Source organism: Vanessa cardui, chromosome 29 (genome assembly GCF_905220365.1).
Source record: "Vanessa cardui chromosome 29, ilVanCard2.1, whole genome shotgun sequence".
Taxonomy (NCBI): Eukaryota; Metazoa; Arthropoda; class Insecta; order Lepidoptera; family Nymphalidae; genus Vanessa; species Vanessa cardui.
Window position 1 is genome coordinate 4,255,399 of NC_061151.1, and position 20,111 is coordinate 4,275,509.

The 20,111-nt window shown below is 36.0% G+C and overlaps 2 protein-coding genes across 2 annotated transcripts in view; one reads left to right on the forward strand and one right to left on the reverse strand.

Annotated features, from left to right (window-relative positions):
- Nucleotides 1-2,056: 2,056 nt before the first annotated feature.
- Nucleotides 2,057-9,382, reverse strand: LOC124541859. Its single transcript, XM_047119768.1, has 5 exons — nucleotides 9,146-9,382; nucleotides 5,227-5,352; nucleotides 4,727-4,815; nucleotides 2,724-2,829; nucleotides 2,057-2,089 (listed from the first exon to the last, which is right to left on the reverse strand). Exons 2-5 carry the CDS (start codon nucleotides 5,344-5,346, stop codon nucleotides 2,057-2,059), a joined length of 348 nt encoding a protein of 115 aa, XP_046975724.1. The 5' UTR covers nucleotides 5,347-5,352; nucleotides 9,146-9,382.
- A 923-nt stretch (nucleotides 9,383-10,305) lies between these two features.
- LOC124542017 (P protein-like) overlaps nucleotides 10,306-20,111 on the forward strand; it is a 70,369-nt gene continuing 60,563 nt past the window's right edge. The window contains exons 1-2 of the mRNA XM_047119973.1: nucleotides 10,306-10,454; nucleotides 14,181-14,347. Coding sequence (XP_046975929.1) covers nucleotides 14,187-14,347 — 161 coding nt within the window. The 5' untranslated portion in view covers nucleotides 10,306-10,454; nucleotides 14,181-14,186. The remainder of the gene's footprint in view (nucleotides 10,455-14,180; nucleotides 14,348-20,111) is intronic.

A 20,111-nucleotide genomic window follows, 5' to 3' on the forward strand; every position in this document is an offset into this window, starting at 1 on the left:
ATGTGTGCTTAATTTGTGTTTATAAGTCATCTCGTGCTCGGCGGTGAAGGATAACATCGTGCGGAAACCTGTATGTGTCTAATTTCATCGAAATTCTGCCATATGTGCATTCCACCAACAACAATGGTGGAATATGTTCTAAGCCCTTTCCGTAATGGGAGAGGAGGCCTTAGCCCAGCAGTGGGAAATTTAGAGGCTGTTACTTTACTTTTTTTTTACTTTAATCATTTTCCATCAGGTGAGCCCCCTGTTCGTTTGCCACCTATCATATTAGTGTCATTACAAATACTAGGGACATATCTTGAATCCCTAGGCACATACAAGTTATTCTAACTCAAATTGTTATGAGTGGTAAATACCTTACAGTTCATATGTTTTGGACAAGATACTATCAACCCTACCACCATCACGTGACCTTATATACCAACCATTGTATGAAATATAAAATGATATCCTACTAATATTATAAATTTGAAAGTTTGTAAGGATGTATGAATGTTAGTTTCTTTTATGGTATAAGTTGGCGGACAGGCATATGGGCCACCTGATGGTAAGTGGTCACCATCACCCATAGACTCAAATATTAATTATTCCTTACATCGTCAAGGTGCCACCAACCTTGGGAACTAAGATGTTATTTGTGCCTGTAGTTACACTGGCTCACTCATCCTTCAAACCGGAACACAACAATACTGAGTACTGTTATTTGGCGGTAGAATAACTGATGAGTGGGTGGTGCCTACCCAGACGGGCTTGCACAAAGCCTAGCACCAATTATTTTTTCCAGAAAAAACTAGTCTACAGCAGTGACCTTCGAGATCATTTGATATTCATTGTGTACTATCTATAATCCATCAAATCTTGTAAAACAATAATTTGACTTAGTGGCAGGTCTTTATGTCTAGATAGGTACCATCCACTCAAAACATATTCTATCACCAAGCAGTAACACTTTGTAAACTTGTAACCCCCAGTTTCCGTTTGCATACGGTAAATAGAACGTTTTTGGGCAATTATACGCATATATAATAAGATACCGGAAAATATAATCAATTTACCATTCTCAAAATTTAAAAAGATTATTAATACTAAATTAATAAATAAATCATATTATTCATTAAAATAGTACTTCTTAGAAAGAAACGCCTGGAGTTAGGCTCGGGTTCCATCACAGGACACTAATTACTGTAAATAACAGCATTGTAAATCTGTTTATATGAATAGAGCAACTATGCGAGTTTCTTGCCGTTTCTTCTCGCTAGAAGCTGCTTCCGAAACGATGGTAATATTTAAGTATACAAAAACGCTTCATTGTGAAGTTTAATAGAATAAAATTGATTTGGTTTAGTGTAAATACAGGCTCAAGGGAGATAACATCTTAGTTCCTAAGCGCAAATTTCTACAGACGGTGACCACTTACCACCAAGGAATCCTTTATCAGTCTGCCTACCTATTATCAATAAAATACTCTCGATAGTATTCTATTCAACGTACCATTATTGATTGACTTTGTAAATAAAATATATGTTAACATTTCTTAATAGCGATGTTCATTTAATAGTTTAAAGTCTAAAAACGTTAAAGAAACCTGTTTATAATAAATACCGGATTTTTTATACCTATATCAACACTTGTATTACAAAACCGTTTTTGTTCGAAAGCGTTTATCTCAATGCCGCAATCTTTTTGGATTAGATAGCCCATTTATTGAAAAGGTTATAGCCTAAAATCACATTCCACATTCCACGGGAAACAATAACTTTTCATGCGGATGAAACGTCGTAAAATTATTCTGTTCTAATATATGAAGAGTTTATTTGTTCGAACGCCTTTTGAAATAGTATTCTTGCATTTTATAGCCCAATTATTGAGAAAGAAAAATTGCCTGTTGTAAGAGTATTCTTGAATTTTACAGCCCAGTTAGAACATATTATAGATTATTCAATGTTAAGTTAAGATGCGAAGCGGTATTGTTTAACTTTGTAATCGCGCGGATTTGCTAGTTATAATTATCATAGTGTTTATTTTGAACGTGGTAATCTCAGGAAGTATAAGTTCAATTTGAATAATTCTTTTCGCGTTGAATAGCCTGTTTATTGAGTAAGGTAATCTTTATAAATAGTATGATACGTTTGAACGATAGAAAATAGCGAAAATAAATGTCTCTGTCTGAAATCACTGAAACTACTTTGATGAGTACCTTAAAACCTAGCCCCTAAAACGAATGCGAAGACGAGGTCTACAACTAGTATGTAATGACGCTAAGCATTATATAATAACTGCTTGAAATCGGTCACGACATAATCATAACCAATCACCACAAATAAATAACAAAAGAACTAAATATTCGTGTATTATATCTAATTACTTTTTTTGTTCCATTTGATGTCGAAACGCTTGGCCCTTGGAGTAGTGGTGCAAAAAGCTTCATCAAAAGTATAACACCTCGCCTCATTGCCTCCACTGGTGTCAGGAGGGCTGGTTCGCTTTTTGCCCAGAGGATCGGAATTGCGATTCAACGGGGAAATGCTGCTAGCATTCTTGCCACCATTGCACGCGGTCAAGATTTATACAGTAACTAGCTTTAGTTCATATTTGTATATATTTAAGCATTCAATGTTGTTAATTCTTATGTTAATAAATTATTGTTCTATCACATCAGATTCACCATTCCACTGTCTTTATAATCAGGGTATCTAAAAACTATTACAAAATACACTCACCTCGATGACAGTTTCTCCCTTAAACAGGTAACACTGCAAGAGACCTTCCTTCTCATTCAAGAGTATATAGAACAGCTCATTCGGTCTTCCGGGTACTTGACTAGCTCTGCAAAAGGAATGTCAGATGTTACAATACCATAGTGGACCAATACATGGCTCTTTGACATTATATGAATTTCGCTAGTAAGATCTTTGTTACTGGACATATAAGTAACACAAATAATTTACGTTTATTAGTTACTAGTAGTCGTCCGCGGCTTCGCTAGAGTTTTAGTGTTGTTTGTCACGTGTTAGGTAAAAAGTAGCCTATGTCCTTCTAGGAGTTTAATTTTGCTTTATAACAAATTTCATCAAATTCGGTTCAGCGGTTTGGAGTGACAGATAGACAGACATGGCTTTCCTGTTTTCGAGTTTTGGTTGTCACTTTTTAGGCAAAAACGTAGACTATGATGTCCTTTCATGGATTTTCCTTCATAACAAATTTCATCAAATTCGGTTCAACGGTTTGGAGTGTCAGATAGACAGACAGACAGTGTTCCTTTCACATTTATAATATTAATATAGAATAATATGGAATTACACAACACGTACAGGGCGTTACACATATGTCAACATCGATGATGACGTCATATAACAAGTAACCCTAAAGAAGCACCCTTAGGACATGCGTATGAACCCTTAAGAGGGTTCTCAACATCTGGCTTGAGTATTAGTCACCCTCCTGCGCGGTAGCGTTGTCAAGGCCAGTAGGACTAACAACAAGAAAATATAATCGGAAACAATATATTTTTTTACTCAACCAAGTTATACCTACAAATTGTTTATAAGTATATACATATGAGGACGAGATGGCCCAGTGCGTGTTCAAACTCAGGCAAGCACCGCTGATTCATGTGCTTAGTTTGTCTTTATAATTCATCTCGTGCTCAGCAGTGAAGGAAAACATCGTGAGGAAACCTGCATGCGACAAATTTCATAGAAATTCTGCCACATGTGCATTCCACCAACCCGCATTGGAACAGCGTGGTGGAATATGTTCCAAACCTTCTCCTCAAAGGAAGAGGAGGCCTTAGCCCAGCAGTGGGAAATTTACAGGCTGTTGTTTTTGTTGTTGTTGTTTGTTGTTGTATATACATATATGGCTGCATAGCTTTAAAACATTATTATTCTGCACTCGCGAGAGTTCAACCCGGGCAAGTTCGCGTGTGTTTAATTTATGTTAATAATTCATCTCGTGTTCAACGTTAAAGGAAAATGACGTGAAGAAACGCGTATGTCAGATCAATTTGCATCAGAGCAGCGTTATGCTAAAATCCAGTCAGTAAGACCCAGTGGTTAGAACGCGTGCATCTTAATGAATGATTACGGATACAAACCCAGAACCACTGAATTTTCAAATGTTTTCTTTCAGTTTATAAGTCATATTGTAGTTAGCGATGAATCAAAACATCACGAGGATGCATGTATCTAATATTAATGGAATTCTGACACTCGTATTGAAGTAGCATGGTTAAAATAGCCCCAAATTCCTCTCCATAGGAAAGAGGGCTTTAGCCCAGCATTGGGAAGTTAATTAGAATATCTTAATGAGCCCCAAATCCATCACCAGAGAAGTCTGTCTAGTGAGACATAGCTTGCAATAAATCATTTAATCAAACACTTTCAACACAATAACGTTCTCATTTCCCATTAAAAACATTAAGATTGAAATCTAGAAACGGAACTAGGTAGTAAGGTCCTCGACCTACTTTTCACTCATGACCTAGCCCACATAGAAGCTCTATTGGCATAAAACATAACAACTATATACACAAATGACTCGCCAACATCGCTCTATATTAAAAAACTTCTGTAAATTTTTTTATACGATCTAATTTGTTTCTCTATTTATGTTGTACTGTAATGGTAGACACTACCTAGCGATGTAATAGCCGTAAGTTTGATACTAGTCCATTGGGCTATAATGATACCTAATCCAAATACAAGTTATAAATATTAATTACCTTAGTATATCAACCAAACGATGTACGATAATCGGTTCAAAATTTCCATTGTATGCCTTTAAGCATCCATCTTCAACGGCTATGCTCAACTGTGAAAGAATAAACATCGTTTAATGTCATTAAATATTAAATCTAGGAATATTTATATATTATAATATTATAGCACGGCAACCATTCTCGAGAGAAATGACAATTGTGTTAGGGAATACGAGTGCAATCATTACTTACTACCGCATATAAAATGATGACGAGAGAGCATCATTATAAGTTGCAGGATTTTTCTAGCAAGATTTTCTCAATAATTTGGTTTTGGAAGTTTCCAGTGTCCACTGACTATATATAGCCCTATGGCTGGGCTATTGAAAGTGTACTTATATTTATACAGTTGAGCACTATAATATCTTGTACTTGACGAACATCCGATCAAAATGGCTGACGTGACCAAAACATATGAATTTTTTTTTTCATTTCCATGTTTCTTTAATTAATTTAAGTATTACCTTCTCCCGCGTACCGGTGGCTCGTATTTCCCTCAACACCCAGGGCAGCATGGATATCGAGAATCTCCGATCCATCGCTGTATAGCCCAGATATGTAACGGATGTCAGCTTCGTCTTCATGATGATCTGTAATTTGGCAAAATATTAATCAACTAGCTTAGGTTTTTCAACACTGCGCTGATAACTTTAAAAATCCTTTCATTTATTGCCGTTTTTTTATGTATTATGCGCATCCTAAGGATTTATCAGTCTGATTGAAGCTTCGTTTTATAGCCCATTTATTGATAAAAGTTATAGCTACATACTATAAAACGAAATGCCTCGTATGACTGTTTGTTCGAGGTCGATAAACTCAATTACTAATAAAGGTATTCTCAATCAATTTATCAAAAATGGATGTAGTGATTCATGAGGAAAATTTTGATGTAAAAAATTTTCATTAATTTTCTTTGTTGTCTTCGATCTGGATGTATGTGGTACCGTCACTTCTGATTTTCCATAACACAAGTGCTATAGCTGCTTACATTAGGATCAGAATAATGTATGAGATATTGTCCAATATATATTTATTTAACATTGAAGTGCATTAATGAATGTGGTGATGTATGAATGGGAATTGATGGAAATACAACAATAATTGTTGTATTTCCGGAGAAAATCATGGCGACAGAGAGCTTCCGTCAAACTATTGTTTGCGTCAGGAGATTATAATTGGGACGAGAGTGCGATCAAAATCCAAGATCAAATCATTTGCACAAGTATCATTACAATGTTAATTCAATTACAAATTATACAGAGTCATCCAATCTCAAATAACTTTTGTCCTTAGTAACCAACTGCTACCCAAAATAACCGGTATTTTGGGTATAAGTTGTTTTCTTTAAAAAATATATATATTTGTAAATTCCAATGTCAGGAGGAGTAAACATTAATAAACCTCAGTTTAAGATTTTTCCAGGGATTTGCTAATCACTCATCTATATTTTCCCACTGCTGGGATAGTTAGCATGCAGTAGTAGTAACTACTACATCTATATTATGCACTACAAACAGTAACTAATTACAACAACAAACATATATACAGTCTGTAAATTTCCCACTGCTTCTGAAGTAGAATATTTGAAGCATATTCACAATTGGATTTCATAGAATTCACATATTGCGGAGCTCCTTTGAAATTAGACAAATCCAGATTTCCTCATTCTTTTACCGCCAAGCACGAGGTGTATTAAACACAAATTCAGCACATGAAAATTCAGTGGTGCTTGCCTGGGTTTGAACGCGCAATCTTCGGTTAAGATGTACGTTCTCGCTGGGCCATCATACCTCCTGGTTACTAATTAATATATCTTTATTTATATACTATGCTGCTTGAGTACTTATATCTACTTTAATTTTGAATTCAAATTTCCGCTTTCAACTCGATCGATATTAAAAAGGGCAACATATATAACATATATGTAGATTATTCAGATCTTGATTTCGACCACTGACATCAGGTCAATTCAAGGTCAATGACGTTATATATATTAACTGCTAGTTGTCCCGCGATTTTGTACCTGTCCAATCATAAATGTTGCAAAAAAAGTAGGGGTGGCAGAAATTGAATAGCCTACTAGCGGCAGATTTGTAAATCCGCTACTGATTTTATAACATACTTATATACAACAACAACAATAGTCTATAAATTCCCACTGCTGGGCTAAAAGTTTCCTCTCCCTTTGAGGAGAAGGTTTAGAATACACATGTGGAAGAATTTCTATGAAATTTGTCACATGCTGGTTTCCTAACGATGTTATTCTTCACCGCTGAGCACGAGATGAATTATAAAGACAAATTAAGCACATGAATCAGCGGTGCTTGTCTGGGTTTGAACCCGCAATCATCGGTTAAGATGCACGCATTCTAACAATTGGGCCATCTCGACTCAATAAAATTTTAATGTATATTTTATTCAAATAATCAAAACTAATATTATACATTCAAGAATAACTTTAGAGTCTGTGTCTGTTGCTCTGTCGCTGCTTAAGCGAGCTTGACATCAACATCAAGCCTTAAAACAAAAGCGTAGCTAAGGCAACTAGTAATATTATATACTAGCGACCCGCCCCGGCTTTGCACGGGTGAAATTTTGAACTTAAGACAACACTTATAACTTCTAAAATGATCACTATTTTTCTAGTCTATTGTACAGTCGGGGTAAGTAAAGGTTCGTCACCTTAAGATCTATTTTCGTGTGCTCAGTATGAGCGAGAATCTATAATCTGCTTTACCGATCGAGGATGACATATTTCGACAATGATCTGATGTTTAGATTCAAAACGTACTAAGAGTTTAGGACTTGATAAAGGAATGAATATGAAAACTGACGAAGGTTTTCTTACTCTGACTGTACATCCATTATACATATAAACCTTCCTCTAGAATCACTCTATATATTAAAAAAAAAAATCACATCAAAATCCGTTGCGTAGTTTAAAAGATTTATGGTAAGCATACATAGGGATATAGGGACAGAGAAAGCGACTTTGTTATATACTATGTAATGATAGTTTATTGACATAATAAATATGCCAAATCAACCGATTTCGAGGATGTTAATTACGTGAAGTTCGAACACGTATCATAATCAACGCAATGATATTCTAATAAACAGATATGTTATATCCATACTAAACAACAGAAAAAAGTGTGCCGCGCCGGGGACCGTTTATTTTAGTTTATTTTTACATTTCGTTAAAAGTAAATAGGATAGCTTGATAAAAACAATAAGTAAAAGAGTTAACTAGATGTTTTAATTACGCAAAACGTATTACTACGTAATTATGATGTATTATAACGAATTACTACGTAAAACGACTAAAGGAAAACGTCCCAATTAGGACGTTTTCTAGTCTTCACTTTTTACGCGTTAATAACATATCTGTTTACTAGAACATCATTGAATCAACGTATTTAAACTTGTAAGTTTTGCACGTTTTGAAGATAATCCTGTATGTTTTGGGTCAGGTAAAAATTAAAATAACCACTATAATCATCCGAGTATTTTACTATTGGTGAAAGTGTGAGACAAATATAGGGCAATATTTTAATCTAATTTCACTAATATCTAATATTCTATGCAATAAGCCTTCTTAAGGTTCTGAAGATAAAGGGCTTCTAGGGCAGGATTTTACAGTCGCGAAGTGATGTTGCTCATAATTATAATAACAATAATGAATGTTTATTTCACCAATAACCGAGACAGTACAATAACTTATCAAAGGTTGACTTCTTTTGAGTGCCGTGATCTCCGTGCCAGAAGACGCTAGAATTGTGTTTAAACTTTACTACAAAATCGACTAAAATGTAAATAAAACAAAATGTTTTCATCGCTCAAAGAATAATTTAATTACTATTTTTTTATTAAAATAAACAATATGTCTGCAAAATAACGACTATTTTTAATTAAATAGACAAAGAGAAAGCATTTACTTTATTCTTCAGCTTCTTAGGCGATTTTCTTTTTTTATTTGTCTTATTTTGGTAACTTACGACATGCATTCTTACTAAATAAAAAATATACATAGACGCGAATCAAATAAGTTTTCCTCAAATTTACAATAATATTTGTTTATATTCCAATATTTTACCACTGAATATACCAATAATAAATACCTCAAACGAATCATTGAAATGAATAACGTGTATTTTGTTACTGGCTATAAATTTCTGGGCTCAACGTTTATTTACCTATTTATTGTTTAAAACATTGTCAGAACCTTATAATCGTCAATGAACACAGTCAATAATAATATAAATTATTTTGTTAAATTAATACATTACAATTTTCCTTTAGCAGGTTAATATTTTGGCGATAATTTGCACAGTGTATAAATGATATTTATTATTTATCTGTTGTTATGAATTAAAACCTTACCTTATAAAATAGTGTTAATATTCAAAATCCGAACGCCGAAACCACAGTTACGTCAAAATCGATATTTACGACAAGAGTACACATAACAGCAACATAGCGTTGCTAATTCACAAAGGAAAAGCATATTTCTCACAACGTTACACCAAAACACAATATATCTGAATACAACGCGTATAATATAAAAAAATATACACTACAATTTTTCACAACCGACTCAATGAACGGCTAAAGGATAACGCGAAGAACCTACTGAAAGGGATAACTTTATGAAGGACTGGGTTTTGCTGTCTTCTGTCTCGTTCTAAACGATAATGAAATATGAAAACTCGTAGTCCATCTCCTTCTAGCTCAATACAAACATTTATATTTGGGAACAGCGCCATCTGTCGTTTCAAGATAGCAACGCGAAAAATCTGTCACCTGACTACGTAGTTACCGTGTATAATGTTAGATGGCGCTGACAATAAATTTTTGAACTATATATTCAAAAAATAGATGCTTGTTTTTATTGTTTGATAAAAAAGGGAAGAAATGAATCGCCTTGATGTTAATAATAAAATAGATACCAATTTTGATCAACGACGATATTAGTAACTTCTGTTAAATCCAAGTTTTGTAATAAATATGAGTAATAAATGTTACTTTTTTTAGGTTTTAAAAAGTTACACAATAGACTCACCATGAAGTATTTATAAATTATAATAAGCAAATTTTGTTTACAATATATATATTTTTTATTATGGCTTTTATTTGTGCCAAGAGGGCACAGATTATACGCCATATAAAACATTATTAAAATGTTTTCATTAAAACTAAATAATTAGATGTTATCTTTCAATACTAGATGGCACTTAAGATAATGGCCCATAATTTTTTAAAAACATCAATAATTATCTGAATCAATTGTACGCTATATCTTTTTTAACCAGCTAGACAGTTTATTTTTATAAACTAACAGCTTATCGCTTATTTAAATTTAATCTGGCTTATTCTATCGAATCGGACACTTTGTATGGCTTCCCGTTGACATTGACGCCCAATCAGACCCACGTGTTAACTCAGTCGGGTTAGTTAATCGGCCAATAATATTTAAAATACGTATTGAATCAAATCATTTCTAATTAAATAAACTTCAGAAGTACTAATTTAGTTCCTATGTTGCCCGCGCGTAACTAGCGCCGCGTGATACAGAATGTTTTTTAAAATGTGGGTACATATATTGTGAATATGTATAATGATATGTTTTCGTTTTGAGTGATCTGTGAAGTTTTATACGGAGAAGATTTTAATCAAAATGCTGTTGTAACAGGTATTTATAATATACTTTGATTTATAAATGTATTTATGTCCGAAAACAGATTAATTGTTTTCTTAAGAATAGATAATTATCAAAGAATTATAAAGTTTTAGATTTTATCCATCATGTCATTTAAAAAAATCTTACCATTTAGCTTTTTTGTATGAGTATGTATGGAAGGATTACTATGTTTTTGTTGGTTTAATATTTGTATTTCTTTTAATAAGTGTTTTCAATGTAGTAAGGTTTTGTACGGAACATTTTTTTTTCTTTTCTTGAATATTTCTCTAGGTATTAAATTTGTGTCAAATAAACTATATTATCTTATATAATATGAAGTTATTTGACTTAGATAGATATATCCAAGTATTAAACAGATAATAAACACATTTTTTAATTACTTATTCTTAAATCATATTAATTTTTTTTTAATATTAGTGTATTATTTTGACTGACACACACGTTTTTACATAATTGTAATCAATTATTACTATGCTGAATATAATGTATTGTATTGCGATGAAAATATACCAAAGCGCCAGTGTTTTAATGTAAAATAATGAAAAACAATTTACAAATCCACACAATTTTAATCCTGGACCATAAATTGTAATTATAAAAGTGTCTAAAATGTAAATGACGCTTTTCAATTTTTTTTTTAAATTTGATTGGTTATGTTTGTTCCTAAAAAGATTTATTCTAGAAGTTTTATCGTAGTATTAACACCGGGAATAAAGATAATCTATTAATGATAGTGCTCCGTCTAGACAAGATTGAAGGTTTGAGAAATATATGTGTTTTTATAACAAAGTAATTTCATAGCTTTTTATGGAAGGAACTAAGTAAATATTTTATAGCAAACCTTTGGAATTAAACGATCGCCTCTCTAGGCCGTTTCAAATAAAAAAAAAAAGTAAAACTAGCCTAAGTTAACGGACAATTTCAGGTCAGAAGTATCTCTTTACTGAATTGTAGCAGATTATCATCAATAAGCATGTATATTAGTTATTTTTGTTTACATTCAGGCAGGCTAGGCTAGGGCGACATATATTTTTTAGACATTTTAATAATCTTACTTGAAGTATCAAATTGGTGGTAACTTTCATTTTTACTTGGTAGTAGAAAGGTAAGCGAAAATATCGTAAGGAAACCTGTATGAGTCTAATTTTATTAATAAATTCTGCCACATGTGTATCCTTAAGCCTCCTCCTTCTCCTCAAAGGAAGAGGATGGCTTAGCCCAGCAGTGGGAAAATTTACAGACTGTTAATGTAAACGATTTACTTACGTACTTAAAGTTACGGATAAATATCAACCCTAAATAATATTATAAATGTGAAAGTAACTATTTCTGTCTCGCTCTTTCACGACCAAACCGCTGAATCGAATTTGATGAAATTTCTTATGAAATACACTTGAACTCCAAGAAAGGACAAGGCTACTTTCTTTGTCTGATACATGACAACCAATACCATCAAACGGTAGCTCCGTTTAGCCGCGGATATCGTATAAATATATAGTAAGACACAAATTAGATGTAGCATCGAAAAATGCAATGGAATGAAAATAAAACCGATTACTGCCGATTCACACAACCAATAGAAATAGCTCCCTATCGCGCGATTCGACGCTATTCGTCGCTACATATTCACGCCTCAGAGAAAGCAAGTGCATGTAAATCACGTCAAATTGACGAATATATTAGGTCAAATAATATTACAAATGATTACGTTTGTGTAAAGACCATATTCGCATCAGAAATAAATATTGATAATTTGGGATAGCGTACTTAATTCGGATTTGAACGGTTTTACGAATTTTGCCGATGCGACATCTAAGTTGTGTCGTACTCAATGATATTCTAATAAACAGATATGTTATATCCATACTAAACAACAGAAAAAAGTGTGCCGCGCCGGGGACCGTTTATTTTAGTTTATTTTTACATTTCGTTAAAAGCAAAAACGATAGCTTGATAAAAACAATAAGTAAAAGGGATAACTAGATGTTTTAATTACGCAAAACGTATTACTACGTAATTATGATGTATTATAACGTATTACTACGTAAAACAACTAAAGGCAGACGTCCCAATTAGGACGTTTTCTTGTCTTCACTTTTTGCGCGTTAATAACATATCTGTTTACTAAAACATCATTGGTTGTACTATAATTAAATAGTTATTTATTGTGCTCCAAGTTAGTTCTTTACGGAATATTTACAACCTATTCCACAAGGGTAAAGACGAATAAACAATTTCGACCTTGATTTGCGTTTTCATTGGTCGAATCTTGAATATTCAATGCTGTGCGTTATGGATTCGCGAAAGAATGGCCTTTTGAATGTCGGTGAACTTGAAAACAGAATGTAAATGAGCGTTTTGTGTACTAATTATAATAAATAATAATAAATGAATGAACATGAACTTGTAAAACTTTGAAATTTTGACTATTTGGTGATAATTTTAGTGATGTCATGTTGACGTCATAATTATGACGAGAATGAGAGAGGCCTTCAGTGGAATATATTTTAGAGGTGAGTGCTATTTCCTTATCCTTATAATCGAATAGGACTGCAAATCCAGCACAACTGGAAAGAGCTCATGGGCAAACCAGGAGTGTAAACGCTGCTTATTCCTAAACTCTGGACTTTTATAGAGAAATTTAGATTTTTACGATAGATAAATCCAATATATATGAGACAACATCACATACATTACTCTGATCCCAATGTACGTAGCTAAAGCATTTGTGTAATGGAAAATCAGAAGTAACGACGGTACCACAAACACAAAGACCCAAGACAAGATAGAAAACTATTGGTAATCTACATCGACTCGGCCGGGAATCGAACCCGGAACCTCGGAGTGGCGTACCCATGAAAAACCGGCGTACACAGCACTCGACCACGGAGGTCATCAAATTATCAATTAGAGATACTAATAGGGTTGCCAGGCGTGTAGATAAAGCTGGACATAGTTAGGCTTTTTGATTGCAACTCCAACCAAAATTATACTTATACTTCTTACATTTTATTAATTTATTTCGCAAAATGAGATACATGCACTTGGTGGTAAGGCTTTGTGCAAGACCGTCTGAGTAGGTACCACAATTCATCAGATATTTTACCGCCTTTCTACAACATTACTTTGAATCGTTGTGGTCCCATTTGAACCACCACTTAACATCCAATGGCCAAATAGCATAAAAAACATTCGTTATTATTTATATTCCATCAAAGATTAATATTAATAATCAAAGCTTGATTTTACATTATTATTACAGTATCCATTAATACTGAGACAAAAAAAATCTTCAATAATGTCGGGTGTTCAGCCTTTTGACCCAAATGTCTGACCAAACTGGCTGGTCTATCTCGCTGTTAAGTTTTGTGACCTGGCAATTTTGCCTCCAATAATCATAAAAAGTTTGCCGTGTATAATATAGAATACTTAAATCCAATAAATACAGCAAACTTAAACTCCAAGGAAAGTATTGATTGACTTTTTCATACACCACCCCTAAAACGCAAAAGAAACCTCGGGCGTCATCAACAGCAACAACAGCCTGTAAATTTCCCACTGCTGGGCTAAGGCCTCCCCTCCCTTTGAGGAGAAGATCCGGAACATATTCCAACACGCTGTTCCAATGCGGGTTGGTGGAACAATTACCTCAACTAACTAACTACCTCAGGCATCAATTAGTGCTATATTAATTAATTGTATTTTTAATATTCACAGATTAAAATGGATATCGTACAAGATTTCACCAACTCATCGACGGTATCTATTGTGGAATCCAGTACGGAGGATCGTCAGAAAAAGCGGTGTTTCTTCAAGAAGAATGGTGTGTTGACCATCAGTGATTCCAGTTGTGACGCTGATGTATCCGCTATAGATTGCGAACGGTAAGTTTTGAATCAAATCATAACATACTTTATTCAAGAAGACTCATAACTTTCTGGAAATATAAAAGCACTAAATTTTATATTTTTGTCACTAATATAATATTTTATACAGCAAAATCCCCCGACCGCGCCTGCCTGTCTGTGTGTACGCAATGAACTCCAAAAAATATTTTTTTATGGTATAGGTTGGCGGACGAGCATATGGGCCACCTGATGGTAAGTGGTCACCATTACCCATAGACAAGGACGCTGTAAGAAATATTAACTATTCCTTAAATCGTCAATGCGCCACTAACCTTGGGAACTAAGATGTTATGTCCCTTGTACCTGTAGTTACACTGGCTACTGAACGGATTTTCATGCGGGTTTTTATTAATGGACACAGGGATTACTAAAGAAGATTAAGGTCTATAATTTATTAAGATTTTCGCGTAAATACGATGAAATAGAACGACAATTGTTAAACATGTCGGAAAAAAAGCGACAAAAAATATATATAAGGAAAAAATTAAAAAAAAAAAGATTCCTACCCGTGCGAAGACTGGACGGGCCATTAATCTTACATAAAATCTTCTAATATGTCTTAATTAACCCCGTTTGGTATGGTACGACCCACTTATAAAGCCTATAAAGATATTATAAAGCCAAACAACAGTACTCAGTATTGTTGTGTTCCGGTTTGAAGAGTAATTTAGCCAGTGTAACTACGGGCACAAGGGACATTACATCTGAGTTCCCAATGTTGATGATGCATTGATGATGTAAGGAATGGTTAATATTTCTTACGGTAGTGACCACTTACAGTCAGGCCCATTAGCCAAGTTAAAAATTAACAAAAATCACCTCACATCCCGAACCAATTAGAGCGCCGCCTTTGTTTAAAACTAATTATGTTAATTGGATTGTTACTTGTGATACTCGTTAAACAACAATATAAAATGATTTAAAGTTAAGTTACAACTAGTCTATGCCTAGGCGTATGGCGATACACAATGCACGCTGTCTCTGTCCTAGCCTAGGTACGTCTTCACAAGAGGCACCCTTAGGTAGTAGTACTTTGATCCCTTAAGTTGACTCCCAATACCTGGCTTGAGTATTTAATCAGAAATAGACAATTCGAAAATAAAAGAACGCTTAGAGGTATGCTTTCGAATTTCTGAGTAATATGAGTACTTTTTCATTGATTTCGTTGAGCAGGCAATACAAGCTCGTAAAAGTGCTCCTATTGACTAGAAAACAACATAATATAGAAAGTGCTTTATTCTCTCAGGAATTCCAGCAATACGAGTAATATATTACTGAAGAAAAATACATTGTGTTCAATGATGTTATAATATAATTGATTGTACTATAATATGTACTTAAATATAGGTATAGATAGTTATTTATTTATTGATTATTATTTTGTAAATAAGTAAATGTAATTCAATGTAACAATTAACTTTCAATTGCCATAATATCTACTGTTTTGTTCATCGCATCACAATTAGATACATAAATAATATTCTGACAAATTCATACTATTAAACCGTAAGGAAAAGTTACTTTTAAAGGTCAAATCGTCAAGGTTATTTAACCGGTAACCGGTTCAAACTGGTTTACGTTTTAAAAAACATCTAAAATTATAATACATTGAATATTATGTATGATGTGCCAATTTTGGTATTATGGAAAAAGGTTGCAATTCTTTTTTAGAAAAAAATACTTTTTTTTTAATTCGAAAGTTTATAACTTATATTGTATAATCTGTAATATTGTTATAAAATTTCCTAATTTAATTAATAACAATAATAACTGTTTTACTATTATCGAATGAAATAATATCTATATAAGACTCTCTGAGACAAATATAAAAAGACAAAAACAACTGTGGCACATCTGCGCGGTCGTCTCGGCTTCGCCAAACTAACACCCTTCCCCTCTCCCCTCCCCTCTTCGTCTCCCTATTACGTCACTATGACATTACATACATATGACCTATATGTAAATTCACTGCAAATTCTAAGAAGCTATATAAACAATGACATAAGTAAAAAACAAATGAATCCGAAATAATGAAAAATCGATACTTATATTATTTATGAGTAACTCTGTCGGTCACCTCTTTAGGCTTAAACTGCTGAACCGATTTAGATTAAACTATGCGTGTAGAAAATTTGAGGGACATAGACTACTTTTTTAATCTATGCCCTTTAGGCTTGACAGTATGTGTGCTATATGTATTATTATATACTAGTCAAAACAAAATAAGGGCCACCATGTTTTCTTAGTGGATTAAAAAAAGTATGGGGTTTAGGGATAGGCAAATGATTAGATTAAATGATTTAATCAATTTTTAATGTAAAGAGCAGCAGATATTGTTTTTTTCCTCTAAAATTAACACCACTTTCTTTTTTTTTGGAAAAATCGACTTTTTAACCTAAAATACACAACGTGAAAAAAGTGTCTAATTTAAAACAAAACTGAAGATTTGTTGAAATGTTATTTTTTTTCAGTAACGTGTGTGTCCTCCCCTTTTTCGAACACATTATTCAAGACTCGAAGGCATACTCTTCACCAGGTGTCGTATTGTCTCCTGTGGGATTTGGTCCCAGAGTGTCTTTAGCACGTTGATGAGCTGTCGTTCGTTAGTTACCGGTTGATTTGTGTCACGAACGCTTCTTTTTAACAAATCCCACATGTGCCTAATAGGGTTAAGGTCCGGGCTACTGGCGGGCCACGGCAGCACCCGTACACCAGCTTCTTCTACTGCTTCGACAGTAGCTCTAGCTGTATAAGCGCAAGCATTGTCATGCATTATTTGGTATCCTGCACCAATTCTCTGTGTAAATGGCACCATGTGGGGTCTTATGACCTGCTCAATGTACCGTTGGGCCGTTACAGTGCCTTCGTTGAGAATTACGAGCTCGGTTCCACCTGATAGTGAGATTCCGTCCCACACCATTACGTTAGGACCCCCGAATCTGTCACTTTCGTGGATGCAAGCATCGGAAAATCACTCTCCTTCTCTTCTCCAAACTGTAATGCGACGATCATCACTAAAATATTCACTTTCGATTCATCTGTGAACAATACCTTGCTCCAGTCATAAATGTTCCAGGCCTGGTGCTGCCTCGCGAACGTTAATCGCCTTGCACGATGCGCGGATGTCAGTGGAATTCGCACTACTCGTCGTCTAGAGAGCTGTTGGTCTTCATGCAACCGATTCCTAATAGTTTGGTCACTCACGCGGGTGCCCGTCGCTTGGCGCAAGCGGTTTTGTGAGGAGTGGGCGGTGACGACTCGCTCTCTCTTGAAACTCCCAGTCACTTGAAACCAAATCCAAGCATTCTAGATTGCTCGCCGTGAAAATCCCAGCTGCATAGCTACAGAACGCTGCGAATGGCCCTGTTGAATCAGCGTTATGGCCCTTGTTGTGATCTGTATGTCTATATGTCTTCAAATCATCGGCATTGTTCTTTGAAAATGATAATCACGCACTAAGAAAGAGAATTCCTGCAGTTCACCAAGAACTTGAGAGTTTAAATGGCTCAAAAAATCGACTTCAAATACGGTAATTTTTAGTGACATCGAAAAAACAAATCATATTCTATCCAGTTCAACAATTAAGTAAGTGATATACTCTCATAATGTTTGTCAACACTTAATGTAACGCCACAAAAAAGCTTAACCGGTACCGATAGCTAAAACTTTATTAGATCGCTTCAAACGTCAAAATAAACAAGTGGCCCTTATTTTGTTTTGACTAGTATATATATATATATGGTGGAGTCACAGGCTGAACTAGTTATATATATAAAACAATTTAGATTTTTTCTAGAATCTTCGAAACAAATAAAAAAAATACCTTTTCCGAAACCCATATAATTAAATAAGGGTCTCCCTAGAGCTTTACTAAACCCAACATAGAATGAAACAACTACATCGATGAAAAACAATGAAATTATACACCAACATATAAAAAATAACATTATATACATATAAAATCGTTTGTGCTGTCTGGATGCTTTAACTATTCACTTTATTCCAGTTTATAGTATTAGATACTCCTGATAATTTGTGTAACAGACGGACAACTAAGTAATCTTATAAGGAGTCATTTTTTCCTTTAGAGGTACGGAACACTAAAAATTAAAAAAACTAGCAAAATATGCAAATACGCTGTATGGTTTTTGACAAGATACTTTGATATGAAATCCAGAAAATTCAAGTACATGACATTTCAACGGGCGGCCATGTTTAACGTTTAAAGGTGCGTTCAGAAAGAGGGTTCGAAATAATAATTTTACGCAGGGGTAAATTAAACACGATAGAAACTTATAAAAAAAAACAAATAGCAACAGCAACAGCAGCCTGTAAATTCCCACTGCTGGGCTAAAAGCCTCCTTCCAATGCGGGTTGATGGAATACACATGTGGCAGAATTTCTATGAAATTTGTCACATGCAGTTTTCCTCAGGATATATAGAATTATCTTCGAGAAGGTCCTCGCAGCCCGTCTCGTTCAGCACCTCGAGGAGGTCGGTCCGGGTCTCTCGGAGGCGCAGTACGGATTCAGGGCGGGCCGATCGACAGTCGACGCCCTGAACGCCCTGAAGACTCGGACGACGGAAGCGGTGGCCCGGGGGCAGGTCGTCCTGGCTGTGTCGCTTGACGTGGCGAACGCCTTCAACAGTCTCCCTTTCGAGACGATACGGGAGGCACTCCGATACCATGGGGTGCCGACCTATCTGAGGAGACTGCTGGAGGCGTACCTCCAGGACAGGGAGATCCTCTGGGCGGGGGTCGATGGGAGGATCGTCCGGCATCGAGTGGGCTGCGGCGTTCCACAGGGGTCGGTCCTCGGCCCAATTCTATGGAACGTCGGTTTCGACTGGCTCCTGCGGGCTCCCGTCCTTCCCGGGATGGGGGTGTTGTGTTACGCTGACGACACTCTCGTCACGGCGATTGGACGGGACTTCCGGGAGGCGGCTCGCCTTGCCGAAGTCGGAACGGCTCTCACCGTGGACCGCATGGGAATGCTGGGCTTGAGGGTCTCCATATCCAAAACGGAGGCCCTCCTCTTTCACGGTCCACGAAAAGGACCCCCACGAGGGGCGAGTATCACCGTCCAGGGGACGGTTATCAAGGTGCAGGCCCAGATGAAGTATCTGGGCCTGATCCTGGACGGACGATGGAGCTTCGGGCAGCATTTTGTTCATCTCGGCCCAAGGCTCATCAACGCCGCTGCCGCTCTTGGTCGCCTCCTTCCGAATGTGGGAGGGCCGGGGTCGCTATGCCGGCGTCTTTATTCCGGCGTAGTGAGGTCGATGGCGCTGTACGGTGCCCCGATCTGGATAGACGCCCTCACCGCTAAAAATCGGGCCCTGCTGCGAAAGCCGCAGAGGGTCATAGCGGTGAGAGGCATCAGAGGATACCGTACGGTGTCGTGGACTGCGGCGACACTTCTCGCGGGCGATCCGCCCTGGGAGCTCCAGGCGGAGGTGCTCGCGGAAGTGTACCGGTTCCGGGTCGAGGCAAGGGACCGCGGCGACCGTCCAGGGTCGGCGGAGATCGGGCGGATCAGGGCTCTAGCCCAGCAAGCCCTGATCGCCCGATGGTAGGAGGATCTGGGGACTCCCACGGCGGGCCTAGCGACAGTGGAGGCGATCCGTCCCCACTTGAGTCGCTGGGTCAAGAGGAAGCACGGCACACTGTCGTATAGAATGACGCAGGTACTTACCGGACACGGATGCTTCGGTAAGTACCTGCACGGGATAGCGCGG